At 36.9% G+C, this 24,393-nt stretch overlaps 1 protein-coding gene across 2 annotated transcripts in view; it reads right to left on the minus strand.

Annotated features, from left to right (window-relative positions):
* Positions 1–17,579, minus strand: part of LOC311281695 (protein FAM107B) — a 32,491-nt gene extending 14,912 nt beyond the window's left edge. The window contains exons 1-2 of one of the 2 annotated variants that reach the window (XM_084394874.1): positions 17,132–17,579; positions 4,243–4,300 (exon numbers count right to left, since the gene is read on the minus strand). In XM_084394874.1, coding sequence (XP_084251000.1) covers positions 4,243–4,300; positions 17,132–17,155 — 82 coding nt within the window. In that variant the 5' untranslated portion in view covers positions 17,156–17,579. Of the gene's footprint in view, positions 1–2,103; positions 2,320–4,242; positions 4,301–17,131 lie in introns of those variants that run through there. The other variant, XM_084394875.1, reaches the window with a different exon arrangement.
* Between the last annotated feature and the right edge of the window lie 6,814 nt (positions 17,580–24,393).

Genomic DNA, 24,393 nt, shown 5'->3' on the forward strand with positions numbered 1-24,393 from the left:
TACTCCTACATCCTACGTCATGCATGGGGTCTAGACTAGACTCGCAGACGGCCGTTACAGGTAGCCAGAGATTATAGTTTATAAAGTTATAAATATGGATATTTTTCTTACAACCCAGACAGCAACATAGTGTCTGCTCAGATCCGGCCCACATCTGGGCCGTGTGGAATCCATGTGTACCTGATGTGGGCCGACACTATGTTGCTGTGTGGGAAAAAAGCATCGCTTCGCTTCAGAAGGCCTTTATTAACCCGCTGGAACCAATGGATTACTTTTAAGATGGATAAATGCATTTTTTGGGCTTCAAAAACTCAGTTACTATTCACTCCCATCATAAAGCTGGGAAGAACAAGGATATTTTACAATTTAACTCAGATTGTGTTCAAATTTAAATTTTTGAGTGAACTATCCCTTTAAGGCAATACTGGTAGCACAGTTTAGATTCCTCAACATCACATAAAATGCAGCACATTGTCTTGTTGAGCACCAGGCATTCAGTATTAAAAATACCATTTTTGTTTATACAAAAAAATCCCTGTTACATAAGAAGTTAGTTTGTTCCCACATTGGATTGTATACAAATAGAATGCTGACAGTTGTCATGGCGACGTCAGCATTCTCAGAGGATGCCCTGGGATCCCATTCTCCCATGGGTGTGTTTGTGTGGAAGTGCGGTGCCATTTCCCATAATCCCTGCTGAATACTAGTCCTTGGCAAGCCATAAAATTTAGGCACAGCTCTCAGACAGGGAATTAGCATTATAAAGGTGCCCAGCAAGAAACAACGCAGCAGTCTCTAAGCACAATAGCACAATATAACCTATTTCAAGCATCTAAATCTGGACTGGAAGAGTAAATAAAAAGAGTTTCTATGACTAACTTGGATCATTCTCTTTTTCCTAAGCTATTTTATGTCAGTATACCTGAATAGAATATAATAGAATATAATGGGATAGTTCACTCAAAAATGAGCATTCTGTCATTTTTTTCCCACTCTTGTGTAGTTCCAAACCAGCATGCACTTCTTTATTCTGTAGAAAACACAAAAATATATTTGGAAAAAAACATACAATGAAAGTCAGTGGGGTGCAATGATGTTTTGGACCTCACTGACAAAAACAGTTAAACATTATTCAAAATATATTCTTTTGTGTTTCACACAAGAAAGAAAGTCATACGGATTTGGAACAACCTTATGGTGTGTAAAAGATGATATTCATTTTTGGGTGACTATCCCTTTGAGGTTTGATTCATATAGAAATTGCTTAATAGACTCCCAAGATATGTTGGTGAAAGGCGTGTTTGTTTAAAAGCTGGGTATTCTGAGATGGATGATTTAAGATAACTGTTCAAATACACAAAGCTGGGTTTATTGGTGTCGATCATGGTCAGGCAGAAATACATTGTGGACCTTGTGCTTTTCGGCTAAAACAAACACAAGTAAGATACTGCTGGTAAAACATTACAACAACAAAATTGTGAAAGATGATCCCTCTTGTCACTTAACCTATGTTACTGACACTGAAATTGCCACAAGTTTACCACCAGCTGACAAAAGTACAATTCAGAAAATGTCAAATGGTGCATTTCTAATGGCAATCAAAGAGTTTTTGAAGTCTGTTGCCTCACTGTGCAGCAAAACTCCATGAGTAACAAGTTGCTCAGAGAAAGCATGGCTCCCTGTTTCTCACCAAACTGATTTCTTTAAGTGTCATTCATGTCATTATTTTGCCTTCTTAGTTGGTCTTTTATATACTACACCAGCTTGTTCTTAAAAACATTATACATTTAACTCTAAAAACAGAGATTTTTAGTTTAAAGCAGGCAGAGATCATATTTTATTTTTGTTGCAAAGCATGACAAATGCATCAGTGTGAATGTATCTTGATATAACATATGAAACAGTTTATTCATCTGTAATTACTACATTGTAACTGAGTTGTTACATAGTAATAATATAATGAATTTCAATGAATACTACAAATCTATTAATTATCTTATCATTGGTATTCAAATACACTCCTAGTAAAGTTTTCCTGCACAATACAGCATCATCGGTTCAGCATCCTGTAATCTCAGCCACAGTCTGTTGTATCTGTCTTACCTGACTTAACAAGTACATCTCTGGGTCTGCTGGGCTGGCCCTCAGGGGGATACAAACTGTATTCAACTCTCTGGTCCATCCTGCTGTTGCCTTTGTGTGCGTGTGTGTGTGTGTGAGATATCCTACATGTTTATGTGAGGGCCGTTTCTTTTGAGTTTCTGCTGTTCTTCACACACATGCCTCCTCTCTCACAGTGTCAACAGTCATGTGACCACTGGGCTTCAAAGATACGCCCCTCCTGCTCCTCCCAACTTTATTTTTTACACACACACTCACACTCACACACCCTCTCTCTCTCTCAGGAGTCCGATGGGATTAGTGGAGGGCTTAATCTCTCCCTCTCTCGCGCTTCTGCTAAATCTCACATTAACCATTAGACTACCAAAATGCTTTCATCCTTCACAAACTCATACACTGGGCAATTAAAAAAACACACACACATACAGAGTGAATCATCTTACGATCGCGCAATGTTCATGTTAACATTCAAGATTACACAAAACAACATCTCTGGACATGACCGTCAGACTCATCTTAACTTGATAATCCATGGAATTTTTTTTTTTTTTTTTTACACTGGAAATAGGGCTTCTGTGGGAGATTTGTTAGTTATATAAGAGGAAAGAAATTGGATGATAGCTATAAAATTGCATATCATGGTATGAGGAATTTCATATCATTGTAACAGTATATCACAATCTTTTTATTTTTGTCAGAAAAAACAAACAGTTTTATATAGGCTATTAAATAGCCATGTGTGTTTGGTGCAAACCAAAAAAATGAAAGCAATCACGATATTTTCTATTTTGTGATTTTATTTCTTTAATTAAAAATAAAAGACTCAAAACTAATATTATAAAAATAGACGCTGTAGTTCTGACTCTAAATTCTGATTGGATGAGCTTAACTTGTGTTTGCTTTTTAAATTTCGTTGTGTTGTGCATTAAGTCATTCAAAGCTGTTGCAAATCATCATATATAATCATAACCGTGATCAGATTAATTAACAACTTAATAATTAATAAAGAATAACTACTATCTACTAAGTATATCCAATCTTACCGTCATACATACAGTAAACTCACGTTAAGCGGTAGTAGCCTATACTATTTAGCAAGTCTCAACTGCTTGATTGTTATATCGTCGAAAAATGTAAACTATATTATTGTCAGGGATATATTAAAAGCTGTACACTGGAAAAAATTTGTAACACTCCCAAATCAAAAATTTCAATTGACCGATAACATCTAAATTTTTCAATTGGCCCAAGTGAAATTCTGTAAATTCTAAAATTAAATGTAGAGATTTTCACTTGGGCCAATTGAAAAATTTAGATGTTATCGGTCAATTGAAATTTTTGATTTGGGAGTGTTACAAATTTTTTACAGTGTATAGTACATCCTACTTTAGTTGCATACATAGAGTATACTCACATATAGCAATATATACTGTACTACTGTATATAGCAAATCTCGGCTGTGTAATTGTTTATATCGTCGCAGAAATGTAAACTGTATTATCGCAAAGCTCTCTATATAAAGTTGGATACATACAGTATATATATATATATATATATATATATTTAAGCCAATTTAGCTCAACTTCTTGATTCCTTGTATTATCGCAAAACGTAAACTATATTATTGGCCAGCTCTAATCTGCTAAATGCGACTACATTATAAGGCATGAAGATATTAAGATATTATAACCATTAACATCATGATTTTCTGTAAAGCTGCTTTGAAACAATGTGTATTGTGAAAAGCCCTATAAAAATAAATTCGACTTGATCGCAATTCTATATTAATTGCACAAGTTTGGCGTTTCTTGCCAAACAACTAAACTTCGCATTATGCCTGCGAATCTATTAAAAACAGGTTCTTTCTTGTCTTCGCTCCTAGATCAAATGAAGAACTTTTCAAGTCCAGTGGCACATGATACATTTAAATGCCTTTATTATTATTTTACATCAAGAAGCATGGAACTTCGGAAGTCTTTTTGACTCAGCCGTGACGTGTCAAGAAACAAGGTCAAAGACATTTGTGTGGAACAGAATGAGCCGTGGCAACATTGCATTGTTCCTCTGCAGGGCTGTTGGGCGGCTTTCATTGTTCTCAAGGACGCGTGAGTGTAGACTTACCCACTCCATTCAGGTGTTTTCCGTTTTTCACACTCTGCTGCTCAATGTTGTATCCCTTCTGATGCGTGCGTCGTGCGAGAGAGAGACAGAGAAGAGAGAGAAAAAAAAAAGCTTTTCAGCTTACAAATATTCACATCGCTCTCATCAATCACAGCATTACTGACTCTCTGTCTGCTTGCTCCTTTCTCCAATTGATTTAGGATATATTATGGGAGAGTTCAGTTGTCATGGATCCAGGAAAGGTGGAAGCACATTAACTATGCTTCTGCTGTTGTAACATGAAACCGGCTGTTCCAGTCCTTTTCTCTTGCCGTGCAATTCTAGCAAGGAGTAGCATTTCTATGTTCTAGAAAATAAAGGCAGAATCTTAGGGTCCGAAAAGAACCTTCTAAGAACAATTTTTCACAGGTTTTTGAGTTTAATACAATAGTTTTGGATCATTCTTGAATAGTTAATAGTTCATCCAAAAATCGTTTACTTATCCTTATGTCGTTCCAAACGTTTATGTTTTTTCTTCCTTCCGTAGAACACAAAAAGTAGATGTTTAGTAGAATGTTAATGCTGCACTTTGAAAAATTTACCAAAAACACCATAACAATACCATAAAAGTAGTCTGCATGACTCATGAAATGGTTTTGTGTGAGGAAAACACCAACATTTGACTGAAAACTTTCCTCTAATTCTCACATCTCATTAAAATTTGCCGTCATTAGATGCACCAGAATTCAATGATGTCATTTGACTATTGCTGCCAAACCTATTTTAATGTTACAAAGTTTTTGGAATGCCATGAGAATGCCAACTAATTTTAAGTTTTAAAATTGAATTTTTTTTTTTTTTTTTTAGATCAGCATATTGGTTTCTAAGTCTAAGAGCTTTTCCTGTTGTACAATTCCATAGAATGTATGTAACCCCTGTTCCCTGAGAAAGGAAAGAAGATGCTACGTTAGTTGCTGATGCTATGGGAACGTGTCCTCGTGGAATCCAGTGCCTGAAGCATGTGTAAAATCACACCAATCATTGGCTGATGCATTGTGATGATGTCACAAGATATGCCCCAGCAAATAAGAAGGGCGCCTGAAAACACGTCATCAGATTTTATTGTCTGAAGAAAGACATGCAGGCATTCCCGAAGCATGGCAACGTGACGCAACGTCTCGTTCCCTTTCTCAGGTAACCCCAAGACATTCCCTTTTTAGAGAACACTACACTGCGTCAGTTGCTGACACAATGGGGACGCCAATATCAACTACGCCATGCAGACCAATGCCTGCCCTCTTTTGGTTCGAACCAATCTAAAAACCTAGGCACTAAAACTCAAAGGCCTGAGCCCTGAGCCAATAATGTGTCAGGGGTACACACCTTGCACAACACTGCTCCCAGTAACTAATATAACCATGTTAGGAAAGGCCCTTAAGCTTCAGTGCTGAAATGAGAATCTCAAGTTAGTCTGAGCCATGCCCCAAGAGAGTCTAGATCCCTTAAAGCAGAGCTACCAGTAAATCGACATAGACTTGGCTAAGCATGACTCACATCTAACAGTCCAACTCTATACTAGACTAATGAGAAGGAGCTTAGGCTAACCTTACTTTACGTGACATAGAACCAGTGGCGGTTCTACACGGAGGCCTAGGGAGGCCCGTGCCCTCTGTAGACATTACCCCTGTGCCCCCCCTCCTGTTGCAAGAGTTGAAGGTTAGCAAAACGATTTCATCTCGTAAGTGACTTGTTGTTCTTGCACATAACCGTGTTACTTTTGGTCCTCACACTGATAATGAAATCAAGTTTGTAAATGTCTGGTCTCGATATGTTTATAAAGTAGATCAGGTACTGCACCATCAGGTTTTTGACGAAGAAGGTTCTTACTATTTGCAAAGCAGTGTGTGTCCTTAAAATGGTGCTTTCTGCTGTAAATTCTTTTTTGTGTCAATATGGCTCTAATGTTTCTTTTTTTTTTTTTTTGTAAATACTTGACCTACATTTTGAAATACATGCAGATATACATGCATAAGTAAATAAATGTTGTAGTTGTGCCCTATGTTTACTGTACATCTTTCTACAGATATCAGCAAGTCCAAGAATTATGTACCAGTACAGCCCAACTTGAATATATTCCCAACCACTTTGCTGGGGGACAGAAGACAGAGTTTCAGGCCAAACTGGTATAATCTTCATCCGTGGCTTGAGTATTCTGTCATGATTGACTCTACACATTGCTATGCATGTAGACATTTTAGCACACCAAATGCCCCAGACACTGTTTTTGTTTCAACACCTGGTTTTAGAAACTGGAAAAAAGCAACTATGAGAGATGCAGGGTTTTCAGCAAAGTCTGAACGACACAAGTGTGCAATGATAGCATGGAGGGATCATCAAAGAGCTGTTAAAGCTGATGCAACACTAGCAGATCTTCTTGACAAAGAACACACTAAACATAAATAGGAAATGGCACATTGTTGTACCTTTTGGTGTACCCTGGAGTTTTGTTCACATTGAATTGACACCCTGTATATATTTTTCATTTTGTATCGCCCTACCTCTTTTGCACCTGCACTCACTCTTGTACAAAATAAATGTTTATATGATTTTAAAGTAAAATAAAGTTAAATATCATTTGTTGCCATTTTTTAATGTGCCCCTCTGGTTAAACACTGGCCCCTCCTTGGCCCCCTATAAAATTTGTCTAGAACCACCACTGCATAGAACAGACAACTGAACAAAGGAAACTGAGGACTTAAATACACGGAGGTGAACGAGGGAACAAAATGAACCACAGGTGAAAGTAATCATTAATTAACTGGCACACAAGAGGAAATCAGGGCTTTGTTTGAAATCGCCCCCTATACCCTATTCCCTATATTCACTATTCCCTACATTACTCCACTAATATAGTCCACTTGAAGGAGTGAATGAAAACGAGTGACATCATTTGGATACTAATTGCGCCTGAAGGTCTGTCGCTTTTGCACAGTTTGTGCTTGCTTTTTAATAATCATTTGAAACTTGGCAAACTGGCAGCTCCAGTAGTAAGATGAAAAGATTTATCTTGAACTCTGTCATGGAAACTATATATGAACCTTATTAAATAATGTAAAAAGGAATTTGTTCCTGTATGAGATTATGCTGTAACCACATTGGACCAGCAATTTGGAAAATGGATGGATGGATGATTGAGCTACAGGCGCCATATTCTAGCGGGACGTGGGAATTCATTCAACGCTCCCGTCACGGTGCATTATGGGTATTTTCTAGCCGTTGAGCTTACATCGGTTGTACTCTCATTATTGCGGTGCATTGTGGGATTGAATGAGTGCACTCGATAACATCCACTATGGTTTCGGACACAACTACAAATGGCTGTCCACTCAAAAATTGTCCTATTTAAGGGTGATTTTGGACACAGGTCGACTTACAATGACAAGAAACACAGGCAAACAGAAACAGAACCAAACCAAAACATATTCATATTCATATTCAGCCGTATTTATACTCAATGAAACCACTTGGTCTCAGATGTAAAAGTTTTGTGATCCAGCAGTGGGAGCATGCACCCCTTCTCTTTTTGAGTGGACCCAGCTTTTCTACAGCCCACAGTTACAAATTAATGCCCGAGGACTCTTTTCCGGCTCTTTCCTGAGCTATATTCAATGCAGAACCCTCTAGCTGAGTGAATGGATACTGTAGCTGCAGTTGCTAGGAGAAGCCTGTTCAGGCTTGGTGTCTTCACAAGGGCCTCACTGTCTTATCACTCACAGCAAGGACATGGAAATTGGGAAATAAAAGAGAGTGACATTCTGAGGAAAGAACAAATGTCTTTAATTTCAGGCTTACATAGACCTCTTACAACCTAGAGGGAAAATTCAGTGCAATAATTTCTGGTTAGCTGTCCCTCACACACCCTTTGCAAACAAAACCAGCAGAGGATTTTTATTCACCTGCACAAATATCAATGTGTTTCCTCTGAGCGAGCTCTCAGGCCTGACATAAAAAAGAGGGAAGCTTTATTGAGATGTAATTAATTTGCTTGTATTTAAAGGGGATTTGTGTCCTCTCATTGGGAGAGAGGCTTTACACAGTATTATAATCAACAAAGACTTGCTGAGAGGCTGAAAGATGCAAAGCCTCCTCAAGTAACAATGGAATCAGGTTGAAATAAGCTTATGCTCACTAAGAGTCAATCCATATTTGGAGCAGCGTTCCGTGAATGGTAGAGTGGTGTTTAATAGTATGAATGAGATCTGAATTGGATTTATTCGGCACTGAATGCTCTCCTTTAATTATGGAATGCCCCTCAGTCCATTAAGTGTGGAATTGGGCTTCATCTATCTTGATTCTCTGGTGAAATGGTTCTTAAGCCAGTCAATATGTATCAGTATGACTGTGATAATTCAGACAACACAGACACAAATGAACCAATTAAACGTTAAACAATACAGGCCATCTCTAAAATTGTGAATGAATAAATAGCATACTGTAAAGTTCAGTATAGCATAGTACTGATAGATCAGTGCAGTGCAGACGTAAGCGAGAGACAGACCACTATTTAAAAAATAAATGGTAGAAATCATAATGCTTTGCAACAGTAGGAACGGAAGCTTCCATCTAAAGGGCCAATCACCTTTTTGATAGGAACACTGCCGGATAGTTTACAGTCTAGAATCCACAATGTGTGTTTGCTTGACCAGTGACCAGAATGTTTCAATAGTTTTTGTCCATATAATTCAAGTTAATGGGGTCCAAAACAACATGGGACCCTATTGACTTTTATGATCAAAATACATTTTTTCAAAATATGCTCCACTGCAGAATGAAAGTCATACACTGCATTACACTATACTATACAAGAGTATATGCCCTACTATGAATTTTTTATGCAGAAACAATATCTGGCACTTTGAAATCAAAGTTATAGCTGCAATGACAGCACTTCCATTGAAAGGTAAAATGAAACAATAAAATATGAAAAACAATGTGTCACAATCGCTGGTTGCAGCACAAAAGAAAGTTGCCAGGATCTAGATGCGGCAGCTTCTTTTATTAAACAAACTCAAAACTTTACAAAAGACTAAAGAATCTCTGGAACTTGGAACAGAACAACCAACATAGTAATAGAACTGACAATGATCTGAAACACAGGGCTTAAATATACAGTAAACAAGAGGGGTCAAATAACTAAACACACCTGACCAGAAATAAAGCGATCAGTAACCATGAAGACATACGGAGGAAGACTGAACTAATTAACAAGCTATAAACCAACCTTGAAACACAGACATGAACAGACCAGAACAAAAACAAACTCTAAACATGAACAAATAAACTCAAAACGTGACACAATGGGAATGAACAAAACAATACATCACAGTACGGTACAGGACAGTATATAGTACAGTACAGTAAAAAGTAGTATAGTATAGTAGGCCTAGTTTCATCTAGTGTAGTATGATGTAGTAGCCTAATGTAGAAAAGAACATCAACCTCTCTGAAATCAAAGTTGTCCTCTCGTCTATCACAAGGGACAGAATATAGGCCACAGCCAAAGCAATCTGGCATCACTAAACCTTGAGGAGAGCCAAGCGTGACCTCCTCTAGAATGCACCATTGTCCTCCAAGATGGGCTGGATGCCACAGCGCCTCACCTGTAGTGTCCAGTTACCGGCCGAAGTGATCGCTTGACCTTTCTGCTTGTGGCCCGTTCTGATCTCTCATGTTTTATTTACGCTGTTCAGAACCTGTCTCTGTACCCATATACACTGCAAAGTGATATTGCATCCTCACGCATAAGCCACAAACAAAAAGGGTGTTTTTAATAGATTTTGGCCCTGCTTTGCTGCTCTGGTTTCAAGCTGAGGGTTCTCAGGTTTCCTAGACAACACAAACAATTAGCGGAGGCCACGGAGGGGAGAGACAGCCTGCTAATTATCCACGGGACCTACTGGAGAACATGGGCACGGATCAACGCTCCAGTCTTCTGCTGGGACCCGCTGCGGCACACAGACAAACACCGATAAGGAATGATTTCATGTACGATAAAATATTGTTTATTCGTTTATCATTCTGTTTGTGACATGTGACACCGTTCTGCAGATTCCCACGGTCCTGATCTGCTTGCCTGGGCCTGAATATGAATATGAATCTAAATGTTGCAATGAAACAGACATTAGAGACCCCTTAAGGCTTCTTTCCTTACACAGTTAAACATTTTCCATTCCCCTAATGGTCATTATGTGTTTTAATGGGAGCTAAGACCTGGTAAACTACACAAGATCAGAATCCATCTTCCCGTTTCCCGTTGAGATGAAAGTGAGTGGAAATGGTGATAAATCTTGGGCTGCTTGGAGCCACTCTATTAAACAGCTTGTGTGTAGTCAAGTGCGTGCACTAGCATATACTAGCATACACTTTTCCTTGTGCAAACCAACCCGTAATGTCCCCAAGCAGGTCTTTTTCAACAATACAAATATATCTTATATCTACTTGACTATGGAAAGACTCAAACTTACATCACAAACAACAAGTCAATCACTCACACACAATATATATATATATATATATTTTTTTTTTTTAGGCTAGTCCAGCTAATGCACATGCATGTTCTACAGTAAACGGACAAGAGTTTGGGGTCTTTTAACTTTAATGTGAGACTTTTATTCATCACAACTTCAAATGTGGCTCATCTAATAGAGAAAATATCTGTACTGTAATAGCAGTCCAAAAACAGACCTTTTGAATTAGTGAGGTCAACTTCTTTTACAGTAATATGTTTTGACTGCCTAAAAATGGGTGAATTTAGAGATGTTGGACTGTAAAATGGTTTGATCTACGTATATTATACAGGGCTTCCTTAAGATAGGCAGACAATTCAGACAATTCACAAACTAAACACATTTCTTTCACTTGATCCTCCTAAGGCGTGTTAATATCCTGGTCATATATTTGCAAAATTAGCACCAGTGATGTCTGACATCATGCTGTAGGAGACAGAGCCTAAATTTACTGTATGCTGTCTGCAGGGGTTTTAAATAATCATATAAATTAAAAACAGTATAATGCTAAATGTAAAACAAATCTACTAAAAAAGTTTTTTTTTTTTTTTTTTTTTGGTAAGATATTTGCCTTATGTTGTAACACACAATTGTTTTATAGTAAATCACAGTTTTTAAATGTCATATGCTCATACGGAATTCTTAAAGGCATTTTAACATTTGGAGCGATTGTGCCACCTGGTGGGGAATATAGTACTAGATAGTACATATCCACACAGCCTACGTCATGCCCCAAACCGATACATTCAATGCTATACATGTAAATGCAGTTAAAAAGGTTATAAATAAAACCTGAACTGCGTCAAACGTCATCAAATATTTTTGCACAACACATATATTTAGTTTCATATGTCAAAGGGCGAATCAGCCATATGCAGCTGTGATTTTTAAGCCCTCAATGAATCACAACGTGTCAGTTACAAAGCTCTGGGGATTTCAGTAACGACAACGAATGAGTTTCAGACTATTCATTTACTTGCAATGCATGCAAGCATGGATTTTGATCAGCAGTTGATCAGCTGGGTCAAATGTATGATTCCCATAGTATAAGTGATTCTTCTCCAGCGAATGAGAAAATAATCCTTCAAAAAACAATATTTGAAACCCAATTTGTTCTAGGCTACAATTGCTTTGTGTTGGAGGAAACTGTGTGGGTGGAAAACATTAGTATTCATATTTAAGGTCAAACCAAAATAATGAAAGAGAAAATTGATTTGTAGGCTGGAATTATTAACTTGCAGACAAACATGCTCTTTATCAGTACAGATTTAGATGGTCAAATCAACTTTTAGGATTTAGCAAATATATCTTTCTAGAATTTTTGACCACAATAAAAAGTCATAAAAATCATATGCACAGTTATATTCATAACACCATGTTCATAAACCATACATTGCTGTAGACATTCTAGAATATTTCATTTTTTAAACAGTGTGCCACACTATTCATAAGTTGATTACATTGTTTTCTTTTTTTATGATGTGTGGTGAACCTTTTCCCTCACTTCAGTTTTGTATAAATTCCATCATTTGACCGAGTTTAATGGACATGTTGACATGCTTGATCATTCATTCTGTCTTTTACATCATTTTCAAGAACACACAGCAAAATGAAAGTATTTAAAAAGATTTTAATTGTACATAAATTAAAACCGAGGAAAACTATAAGTCTAATTTAGTGAAACAAATATCGAATGTAAAGTGAAACACCCGAGCAGTCACTTGAAACTTCAACATTCCTGAGTCTCAGATTAACCTCTATCTCTGCCTGCAACCCACAATTTAGCCTTCAAATTGAAGTGTTGTTTCTTATTTCAGAGGTTTTTTTTTCTCTTAATGGAGTGAAATGAGACCTGTGCTAAAGCTGAAAGAGAGAGACAGTGAGAGAGAAAGGGATTTCTGCTTTAAGAGTCCTGTGTAAGAGACTCATTTGTTGCAGAGGCTGAAGTGCACCACGGACAGGTTCAGTTACTCGTCTCCAGGGTTCTTATACATTCTGGTGTCTGGACCCATCTTACTTTGAATCTGACCCACTTTTTCTCCTACACATTCACTGTCTGACATCAGCCAACCGGAAGCTGCTAAACTCCAGAATTCAGCAGTTATTCAGGATTACTCTTTTTTTTTTTATAACAAAATCAATACATATGTTCAAACACTGTGAAAACACACGTGATCCAATTAACATTACATTAAAACAAAAAGCTACTGTAATGTTAATGCTTTCCTTTATTAATAAAAGCTCATATTTGGTGTACAGCAGAAAAATAACACAACAAATAAAACTATATAGCTAATTATAACTAGTTCATTATAAGATCAACCTGGTGTAACTTAAAGATGCACTATGAGAATCAAAGACCAGTCATATCAGTAGCCAGTAAAAGTATTACATAAAGCGGGTCGCCTCATCATGGTGGCTGATATGTTGAAATCACATGACCAGCCTCACTTTTAATTGTGGAATAAATGAATCATGGGTGACAAATATGGTAACTGAAAACTTGCTTTTGCGTGATGCTTCATCCACACCACTAGATGTCAGAAGTCCAACATCACTGATGACTCAGTGAGTGGAAGACAGACAGGCAAATAAACACCTTGTGCACCTTTACAAAAGCTACTTTAGTCCATTTATTAAAAAACAAAAACGTGAATACACTTTTGAACATATTAGACATTTGTGCTGTCTCAGATAACTTTTACATAACACATAAACACCTGTACTTTCAGAGTTAAATTCCGTCCCAGAGCGTGTCATTATTTTTAGCTTGACTGTTGGATCATTTAGAAAGGATTTGTCTGATTGGTCTAATCTTCCTCAGTAGGTCTCTGGCACAGGAAGCATTAGCACAACTTGACATCCCATTTAGCAGTAGGGAAATCACATGCAAGTGCTCTGCTCAGGAGTTGGCTGATGTAGCCGTATTAATCCTGATCCTAGACCAGCTTTGTTGTTACTCATTATAATTTAGGAGCAGAGATGCACATCCAAGATCAGTCTGAGCTTTATTGTTCCTAAACAGTTTCCACCCAAAGCACGTAAAATGTCAAAACAGAGGCTATGTTTGGAATGGAACCGAGTGTGCTGTTTATGCTCAGTAATTCTCAACTTTATGTTTAAAATGTTGATTTTTTTCAATGAAACTTACCCAAATTCCAGTGTTGATAAAAAAAGAATGCATGAAGCTATAAAAAGGTATAATTAAAAAAATATATATATTTATTTTTTTATGGAAAGAGTACAGTTAAAGGTATATTTCAAGTATAAAATAATATTAATACCTATATAATTTTTTTTTTTATTATGATATGTTCACTTAATGAAAACATACTTGAAGTAGTTTATATTGAGAGTATACTTCAAAGTGTACTTTCATAAACCAAAAAATGTATTTGACTAGTAAACTATCATATAAGTTCACAAAGTATACTTTTATACTCCAAAAAAGTATAGGCCTACTTATTTTTCGCAAGATTTCATTTGCTTGGATTACAACCAGTTTCCCAATCACTCCATATTCACTCGTGATTGAGTGAGCTTTGAGCAGGTGCGTCTCATCTCACCCATGCATGAAATGCCACAGTGGATACACACGCTCCAGTGGAATAAAGCTTGTAACAGGATGAACTCAGAACAAAGTTTTAATGAAATCAATTGCGTTTACCAGACCCAACAAAACAGAGCATGTCGCTGCATTAGGTTATATTAAAGTCCCCCTGTGGTGAAAATCAAGCTTTTAATGTTGTTTATATGTCTATGTGGTGTTTTTAATGTGCTTTAAGAAAAAAAGAAAAAAACATATGAAAAAATTCATAAGTCAACACCATTGCTGAGTATTTTGTCCATAAAACGGCAGTGAACCAATCGACAAACTTTCTGACAAACTACCTTGTAACCAATCAGGTCAACGTGTGATCGTCAACGAGTGGAGGCGGGGCTCATTTGCATATTTATAGAACCACGTATACTAAATGAGGCAAGGGTGTACATTCAAGCTACTTCAAGGCATGACAAAAACAAAAAAAATTGAAGAAAAAACGTGTCATTTTGGTGATTAAAGGTGAGTTTTAAGGGATAAAATGATTGACTACAGGGGGACTTTAACAATCACAAATGATCTCGCTTCCAGTTAGGCCTCAGTTCAACAGCCTATTTGAAAAAGGGAAAGAGGGGTCTTGTAATGTGAGGGTCTATAACTGCGAGGTCTTGTCTAGGTATTCAGCTCATGCCAAGAGTCCCGGAAGCTGGCAGAGAGGGTGAAATTACAGCTCTGACAAGCTGACATTTTCATCTCTCACTGAGCACTGGTTTCTCTGCTGCACCTTAGACATTACTACTGAAGAACTCACATTCCAATAACTGCTAGACTATCAAAACAACAATCTGCTCACCGGGGGCCCACCATTCTTGCTTTACTTCAGATATACTGTAAGTTTTGAAGGACAGGCTGCATGATCCACCATGCCGGTTGAACAGAATGAGACGGCTGTGAACCTTAAGTCGATATTCCGGGTGATTACGGGATACTGAATTGGTCTGCCTCCAGTTTGCATGTGGGACATGGAGAGGAATTTGCAAGGTCATTGCTACAGTATTATTGGCTGCTTTTTGATAGCGTGTCTTGAAAGTAAATCAGCATAAATCCATGACCTCTGCCCCGCTGCTAGAATGAAGGGAAAAATATTGGGAGTTTCTTTTAAAGAATAGACTTCTTAAAACACACTTTCTTTGTCAGTTTATTGTTATTATGATGAAAGTTATAAAAAAACAAGAAAAATCCCCACCCCTAACTTCATAGCTAGCTTTTTTTTATATATCCTAAATACACAAAATGACACATTATTTTCACGTTTTGCATAATGTGACTGAATTACTTTATATTTGACTTTAATTACTTTAAATATTCTGCCTGCAAGTGAATTTTATTTGGTCTTTTCTTTGTTTGTTCTCAAGCTCTTGACTGACTGCTTTCTACTTAGTAAACAAGTGCTGTAAATTCTAATAGGTACAAAACTGCTGTTTATGATGCAAATGACACCACAACAACAAGTAAGTAAGTAGGCTAAGTGAGTGAGTGTGTGAGTGTAAGTAGGCCTAAGTAAGTGTAAGCAAGCACATGAAATGGTTTATGTTTATTATACTCTTTGTTTGTATTGTTATCATTTTCATGTATTCATATATACTGTAATGTTTTTATGATGCATTTCATAATTTAAGATAAAAAATCTGAAACACGGGCAAAAACAAGTCTATACATAAAAGGCATGTGAAAAGTAGGTAAAGTTACTTTTAATGTGATTCTCATATAGCAAAAAGAAAAAAGTGGGGGGAATACATTAATTTGAGTAAAAATCAACTCCTGGTCTCATAAAAGTGCCCAATGAAACACCCACAGACACAGTACAACTAGTAATGTTTTCACAATTAGACAACTAGTTATGGTCCAGGGCTCAAAAGCATTGTAAGACTAACTAGATCGTAGAATCATTGCCACCAACAGTCTCTAATATGATCAACTTAGCTCACAATGCTTTTAAGAAACAACCCTTTTCTGGATGAAGATTGGTCAATAACCTGCTAATTCACAAAACATTCAACTACAAGCCTATACAGAACAGTTCCTTATCCGTGATATGGATCAAGATGTATTTAATTCTGACTGTGTCTCTTCACCCTAATAAACCTGACGCTTGATTGTCCAGTCAAATGGCTCACACATAGGTAATCAGAAGAGGCTCTTGTATAATCCTCTAATAACCCTCTCTACAGCAGCTGTCAGCTGTCACTAGCAGCACTGAGCAATGAGTCAACTTCAGTCACCACCACACCTTCCCAGCATGCACCCCGCCCCATAGCTCGAATATTTGTCAGTGTTTCTACTCCAATACTTCACTGGAACTGGCCTAAACATTCAAAACACCAACTATGGGCTCTTGGGTTAATCCCAAACTCATGGAAATGAGAGCAATTCCGTTTTATATTGCGCCAACCGTAAACAGCATTTACCGTCCTGGACTCAAATGCTCTTTTAGACTTTTTAAACAAGTGTTAACTTGAAAGTTTCAAAGCATTATGATGAATGTTGACTATAACAAACAAAATAACGTTAAAATCAGCACTCATTCACACATTAAATGGTTACATTGAAAAAGGTTAGATGTTTCAATTGTTCAATATTAACCATTAAAGACAAAATAGCAGTGCCTTGAATGCTAATGATTCGGACCATAAGACTCTCTAAAGACACGTCAAGTGTTGAAAACAAGCCATGGCCTGTGTCATCTACTCACCAGTACCTCAGTTACCAAAACTGCTTAACAAAAATGACTGAGCATACTTACTTTTTTGCCATAGGACGCCCCCATGCTGAGACTTTGGGGTGGGATGAGGTTGCTGTATGTCCGCTAGGCCCAGATTTCAGAGATTTCCTTGTGAGTTCAAACTCTACTCTTCTCCTCGACTTGATCCGTGTCCACTTGGGCTCCACCAGGGAGGGAAGGAGGAAGGGAGGGGGTGAAGACAGAAAAACCCTCTCGCTCTCCCTGGCAGATCAGACGTGGGATAGTCTGGCAAAAGTGACTAGTTGGGTTAGATTATAATGACTAAGTCTCTCTGACATTCTTTGGCTTGACAAAAAGGACCAGGTTGTAAACTTGAGGTAGCTGTTTTGTCATCTTGGGTTTCTTAGCTTTAAACAAACTGGAATCAAACTGAGTCAGAGTAAACCAGACCATCCGTGGCACCTGTTACTCCGCTTTCCTTACAGGATTTATCCACTGCCTCAAGATTATGCTAATTGGCGGTGACAGAGAAGGAAGTCTTGGGAAAGGCTCATGGTGGGATGGACTCAGAATACCTGTCAGAATTCAGGGAATGGGGTCTGATTTTTGCCGGGATTATCAAGACATGGTGGTCTGCTTTGTTTTTACATATGGAGAAATGTGGGAATCTAGCCATGGCCCAGGAAAGTGAGCCAGTCTAAACACATTCTAATCACATTAATGTCAGGTGATAAAAGAAAATTTTATATGAGCAATGTTATTTTCATTTTCTGTAAAGTGTATTCGTATAATCCGGAATGTGCCGTATACTTTTTAAAAAGGCTGAAAAACACCAAATTAACCACTTCATTTTATAATTTAACTATTCAATTTTAGACACAAGACTGACACTTGCAAGTGTGATAATAATTTTAAACAACAGTTTAATTAAAAAGTAAGTAACTCTGGATAGGCAGAGTCCAGTTCATACATTTATCATTATTTATTTTTGCCGTCCTGCACAAATCTATCTATCTATCTATCTATCTATCTATCTATCTATCTATCTATCTATCTATCTATCTATCTATCTATCTATCTATCTATCTATCTATCTATCTATCTATCTATCTTACAAAAACAAACAGAGCAGTACTGCCATCTGCTGGGGATGCACAGATTTTCTTTGATGAACAGGATGGACTTCTGGAGATCCAACTACCTGTGAGTCTGCACACTCTAATCAAACACAGAAAAACTGTCTAATTGACATCGAAGTGATTTGGAAATAAGAGGCGGGTAAGAGGTGAATTAATGAAATATGAGGGACACATGAACCTTCTAACAATCTAATTAAATATAGTTAAATGTTTTCAAGTTGTTGAAAAAAGAACTTCCAAACAGGGCATACAAATCCCCCCCCCCCCCCCCCCAAAAAAAATCCAGTTAGTATAAAAATGTTAGTATGCAAATTTATACAAAAAGTTGCAGTCATTTGCAATCGTTGCATTCATTTGCAAACACCCCCCCCACGCCCCCCCATCTACTTTAAATAACATACTTAAGAAATGGTGTTGTTAAAGGTGGCAATTCATTCTCATCACACAATAAATTATAACTTTTATTTTTCAAAGACGGCTGGAAAATGTATTTTATTAATACTGAGTGAAGTTAAGACAACTATTGTTAAAGGTCATGACACGAGTGTGTGTTGAACAAAACATAACTCTTTATTAACAATATTTACCACCGCCATTCTGTACCCAATCATTCATAGAGCCAATTTAATTTCATAATTCATAAGCCTCATTAAAGAGTCATTTTTCTTTTCTTTTCACCTCTGAAACACTGTTTTACTCCTTAAATAGAATGACATTAAGAGAACAACATGTTTACCTGAGACAGACCAGTACAAACAGAATACTGAGGTAAAAGCAACTAAATAGTGAATAAATATATATAAAACAACTTTTTTTTTGTGTGTGGCATATTCTCAAACCCCCATCAGAAATATTTACAAACCTATAATTTGCTTGAATGCTGAGACCTGATTTCCAAATGGGAATGCATTTTTATTTATTCATTTATTTATTTATTATCTTCTCACTGTTAATGTCTGTATCCTTTCATTTGCAAGAAAAACTAAAAAGAAAAGAAAAGATTTTCAGCTCCATCTTTTTGAACTAAAGAACCAAATATGGTTCTGTTTATACTTAAAATTAAGGGTAGAATATATATAAAAAAATGATTCTCAATATGCTGATTTATCAGGTTTTAAAACACAAAATAAGCACAAGTTATTAAGAAATAATAACTTAAATAAATTGTCAATTTATTAATGTCAGACTGGAAATGTTGTTGTTTCCAAAACTGATGACAGGTAAAACTTGTTTTGTCAAGATCAGTTTTGTAGGTTTAGGCCTATTAGCGCACCTTGGCTTTTAGTAGATGTTAAGTCCTCTGTTCTCGCTTCCCTTCTACTTCTCAGATGCATTTACAAAGCGACTCAGTCCATAATTGACTCTAACATGCATTTGCATCACTGATGAGGACAAAAATCCTGTTCTTGCCTTTGCTTTGCCACTTGTGCTTGTGTTAGGAGACCTCTTCTGTTTTGTCCTTAGGGAAAGTCAGATTTATGAACACACATTTTTTTTATTTTTTTTTATTAACTAAACTAAAGTAGCCTACTTTTTTAATTGCATCATGGAAAAAAGCAAAGCAAATGTACATGCATTGAGTCTTTGTGTCTTTGCCAGTGAAGAGTTTTCTCTCCACATATGCAACATACTGCAGTTATTCAAGCTGCTTTTGGGATGGAAATCAAGCTAATTTATCACTCAGGGAAAAGCACAAGAATATGAAATGCACTAAGAACATGAACATTTTAAAAGATTTAAAGGCCATGTGGAACATCATTCATTAATCTGTAATAAATGTGAATCCTTGGATTATGCAGTCTATCTCTCAGTTTAAACACATGTTGGCACATCTCACCATAATAAAGATAGCTCATATTACTTTGTTTTGCACTGAAAGTCAATACAGACGTTGATTTTGTCCGACATCGGAAATGCCGTGACATTCCTCTGACATTCCTGTTGCTTTCTCTTTAAGAAGAAATTTCTCTCAAAATATCAGAACTCTGCCATAAAATCAACCAGTTTAGACCAGATTGGACCAGTTTCGATTCCAACATTTCCAAGATAGTCTTAACTGTCTTTAAATGTGCAAAATGTAACATTAAATATGTAATGAAATACACACACACACACTCTGTCATGAATCAGACCTCTGTGGCTCTCTCTGATGGCCACCGGAGGGCACCCTCACCTGAATATTGACTTTCCTGGACTCCATTTCCCATGCACCCCGTACAGAGACTAATTACCCGCACAGGTGTTTTCCATTATTTGCTCTACTTAAGCAGCATTCACACTCATACTGATTGCGAAGTCTTGTTTTGCCCTGGCTGACATTTCTAAGCATTTTCCTGGATATCCTGTGACTCTTCTGTGTATGACCTTGGATTGTTTGACTTCTATTTGATTCTCTGCCGCCTGCCCTTGTGACCTTGCTTTCTGGAACCTTAACTGCCTTGCTGCCTGCCCTGACTTTTGCCCGGTATCGTTTTTGTTTCTGCTCTGCCTCTGATTTTCCTGCCACTGTTGTTTTGAACATTGCCTGTTTGACTCTGATCTTGATTAGTAAAGTTTATCTGCAAATGGATCCACATGCTTCTGACCCATCATTACACACACACACCAGTCACTTTTATTAGGTACACCAGTTCAACTGCTTGTTAACGAAAATATCTAATCAGCCAATCATATGGCAGCAATTCAATGAATTTAGGCATGTAGACATGGTCAAGACGAGGGAGAAAGGTGATTTAAGTGACTCTGAACATGGCATGGTTGTTGGTGCCAGACGGGCTGGTATGAGTATTTCAGAAACTGTTGATCTACTGGGATTTTCACAGAAAACCATCTCTAGGGTTAACAGAGAACGATCCGTGGAACGAAGTTAGTAATTCAGGGTTAGTAATCCTCACGCCATTCTCTCACGGCTCTCGGCCTTGCCTTGCTTGCTATAGCAGCAGTTCTGTGGGCAAAAAAACCTTGTTGACGCCAGAGGTCAGAGGAGAATGGCCGGACTGGTTCGAACAGATAGAAAGGCAACAGTAAGTCAAATAACCATTTGTTCCAACCAAGGTCTGCAGAAGAGCATATCTGATCACATCGAACCTTGAAGCAGACAGGCTACAGCAGCAGAAGAAGACCACACAGAGTGCCACTCCTGTCAGCTAAGAACTGAGCCTACAATTCACACAGGCTCACCAAATCGGACAACAGAAGATTGGAAAAGCGTTCATTGGTCTGATGGGTCTCGATTTCTGCTGTGACATTCAGTTGGTAAAGTCAGAATTTGGTGTAAACAACATCCATCCTGCCTTGTGTCAACGGGTCAGGCTCAAAACCAAACAAATTTGGTAGAGAAAAATTTGACTGCTCATTACAAGTAAACTCTGTTAACTTCACCCTCCTGGTCTGAGATTTATTTGATGTTCCTTGTTCTTGAACTAGCAGAAGGATAAGAACTCTCTTTACTTATTATATGTTTCAGCAGCCATCAACATATAGACTACTTACCTATTACACTGAAAAGTGAAGCATTGGGAAGTACATTTTAGGTACTATATCTCATCATATCCAAGTACATTAGCAATTCAGTCTAACTGTCTTTTTGAATTTGCCTGAGAATATCTGCAGGGAAACCCTTTTCTTTGTTGACTTTCTGAAATAATCAGTTCCCGTGATACCGGTGTCAGACTCACCTGCCCCTCCGAGACCATCTTAAAACTTCTACCACTAGCAAGGCTATATTTAACCCACTAGATAAATTCTCCTTCAGGGCTATAAAGAAAGACCTTGTACAACTCAGTAGCCGAACAATTCACTAAAACATAAATTTTTAGTCAGACAAGTGAGCATATTTAATGAGCATGAGTTTGTGTACACTTAAAAATGAATGTTATTGCAATAGATAAAATATATATAAAAAAGAAATTCATTTGTTTCAAATCCCAAGAACAAATTTCAAGCAAAATATTTCACAAAAAGATGTTTGTTAGGTTTTAGATTCCGGGTACAATATGGCTACTACTCAAAAGTATATTTTGCTATAAAAAAAAAAAAAAAAAAAACCTTAAAGGGATAGTTCACCCAAAATTGGAAATTAGCCCATGATTTACTCACCGTCAAGTCATCCTAGGTGTATATGACATTCTTCTTTCAGGTGAATACAATCAGAGTTATATTAAAAAATGTCGGCCATTCACTCCCATTATAAAGCTTGGAAGAACCAGGACATTTCTTTTAATATAACTCTTGATTGATTGAATGTCATATACACCTAGGATGGCTTGAGGGTGAGTAAATCATGGGCTATTTTTCATTTTGGGGTGAACTATCCCTTTAACAGTAAACATTTAATTGCATTCAAAAATCATTTTATTTCTGTAATGTCACATTTTCAATGAAAAAGAACAAAATTATAGGGGAGGACTAGATTTTATCCATCAGGAATTGATTGGATGGTCAAAAATGGAGCCATGATAAATGTGAATTTGTTACAGTGGCAGATAATGACATAAATGGAAAGTCATTTTAAAAGTCAAGCAAGTTATTATATATTGAGAAAATATTATTATTATTATTATTATTTTAATTCTGATGAATCATGCACAATAAGACCAGGAACATGCATCAAGACTGTGATTTTGTATTGATTTTTAGAATATAATTTCAGTGATTTCAAAAGCAGAGGTGAAGAAATCAAGTTCTTGTGTAAAGCATCCAAATATGACTTTTTAATATAACACAGCAGTCGTACACATCCACTACTTTGATTCATTTCATGTTTGGAAGATCTCTAGAGATCTGCATTGCCTTCACAACTAGTTTAACATTGTATACTGCAGATCAGGCCAGTGCCTCAGGTCCATCACAGCACACAGAGTGAGTCAGATCTCAGTAAAAATTCATTTACTTTGCAAGTTGGTGTGTTCTTAGAAATAGCTCCTAGTCTCACTGTAAAGAACAATCTCTATTGTTTTCCCTCTCAGTCTCAGTGGTGCCTTGCTTTGAACAAAGACAAGCGTCTGATGAAACAACTATTACATTCATGTTGGTCTTTCAGAACAGACATCAAAAAGTAAATTAGTCAGTTCATCCCAAAATTTTAATTATTATATTTTTTACTCACACTTCTGTCATTCCGAACCCTGTAAGACTTTCTTTCTTCCGTAAAACAGAAAAGATATTTTAAAGAATGTCTGAGCTGCTCATTTCCATGCAATGCAAGTGAATGTGGACCCGGAGATGTCAAGCGCCAAAAATGTATTATCAAATATAACTATTGTGCTTTATTTCAGGTCTTCTGAAGCCATACAATAGTTTTGCATAAGGAAAAAAAACAACAACAACAATTACATTTATTTTCAACTCTCATTCATGTTTACGTGCAATTGAATGCGGTGCATCAAGATGCATTACAAGATTTGACGTCATAGATCATTCAAAGATGTTTGATGTCAAATCTGCGGTGATGCTTTATGATATGACACAAATACAAGTGAGAAAGTCAGGTTTGTTACAGTGGGTAAGTAGCTACTGTAAATGACATCAATGGGAAGAGAAAGTTATTTCAAAAGTGGGGCAAGTTATTATGTTTTATTAAAATATTACAAAGATAAATCTTTTTTTTTTTCTTTCTGTGGTATAATGTATGTTGAAGAATCATGCACAATATGACCAGCAAGCTGAGTTAAACTGTTATAAATTAGTAATTATCTCAGCTTGTGGAAAAGCCATTTGTGATGAACTTTAATTAATTAAGTGTTTTTCTTATTACCAGCTGTGGTTTTTAGTGGTTGCTAGTGTATTATAATGGTACAAAACAGATTTTAGTACTTTAGTAGCTTTTTAACATTTTAACATAATATCAGTTAAACAAATATGTTTTTTTTTAACTGTAAATTTAAACCGCCCCTATTATGCTTTTTCAGATATTACCTTTCATGCAGCTGTTTGTGAATATAAAAGGTCAGCAAATGTTTAAAGATAAAAGTGTTAAAGACTGATGGTGAGGAATTACAGTTGAAACACATCATAACGTACCTCAAAATGTTCACTGCGTATCACTGAGAAACGTCCTGCTCAAGTCGTCCTTGCGATGGAGGTTCGGGTCGAATAACTAGTTCTTCCAATGTTTCATCATCGGACTCAGGCTCAGATTGAAACGGTAAAATCGACGTCATCGTTGTTGTCTTCACAGTGTGT

Source organism: Rutilus rutilus (genome assembly GCF_951802725.1).
Source record: "Rutilus rutilus genome assembly, chromosome: 22".
Lineage (NCBI taxonomy): Eukaryota > Metazoa > Chordata > Actinopteri > Cypriniformes > Leuciscidae > Rutilus > Rutilus rutilus.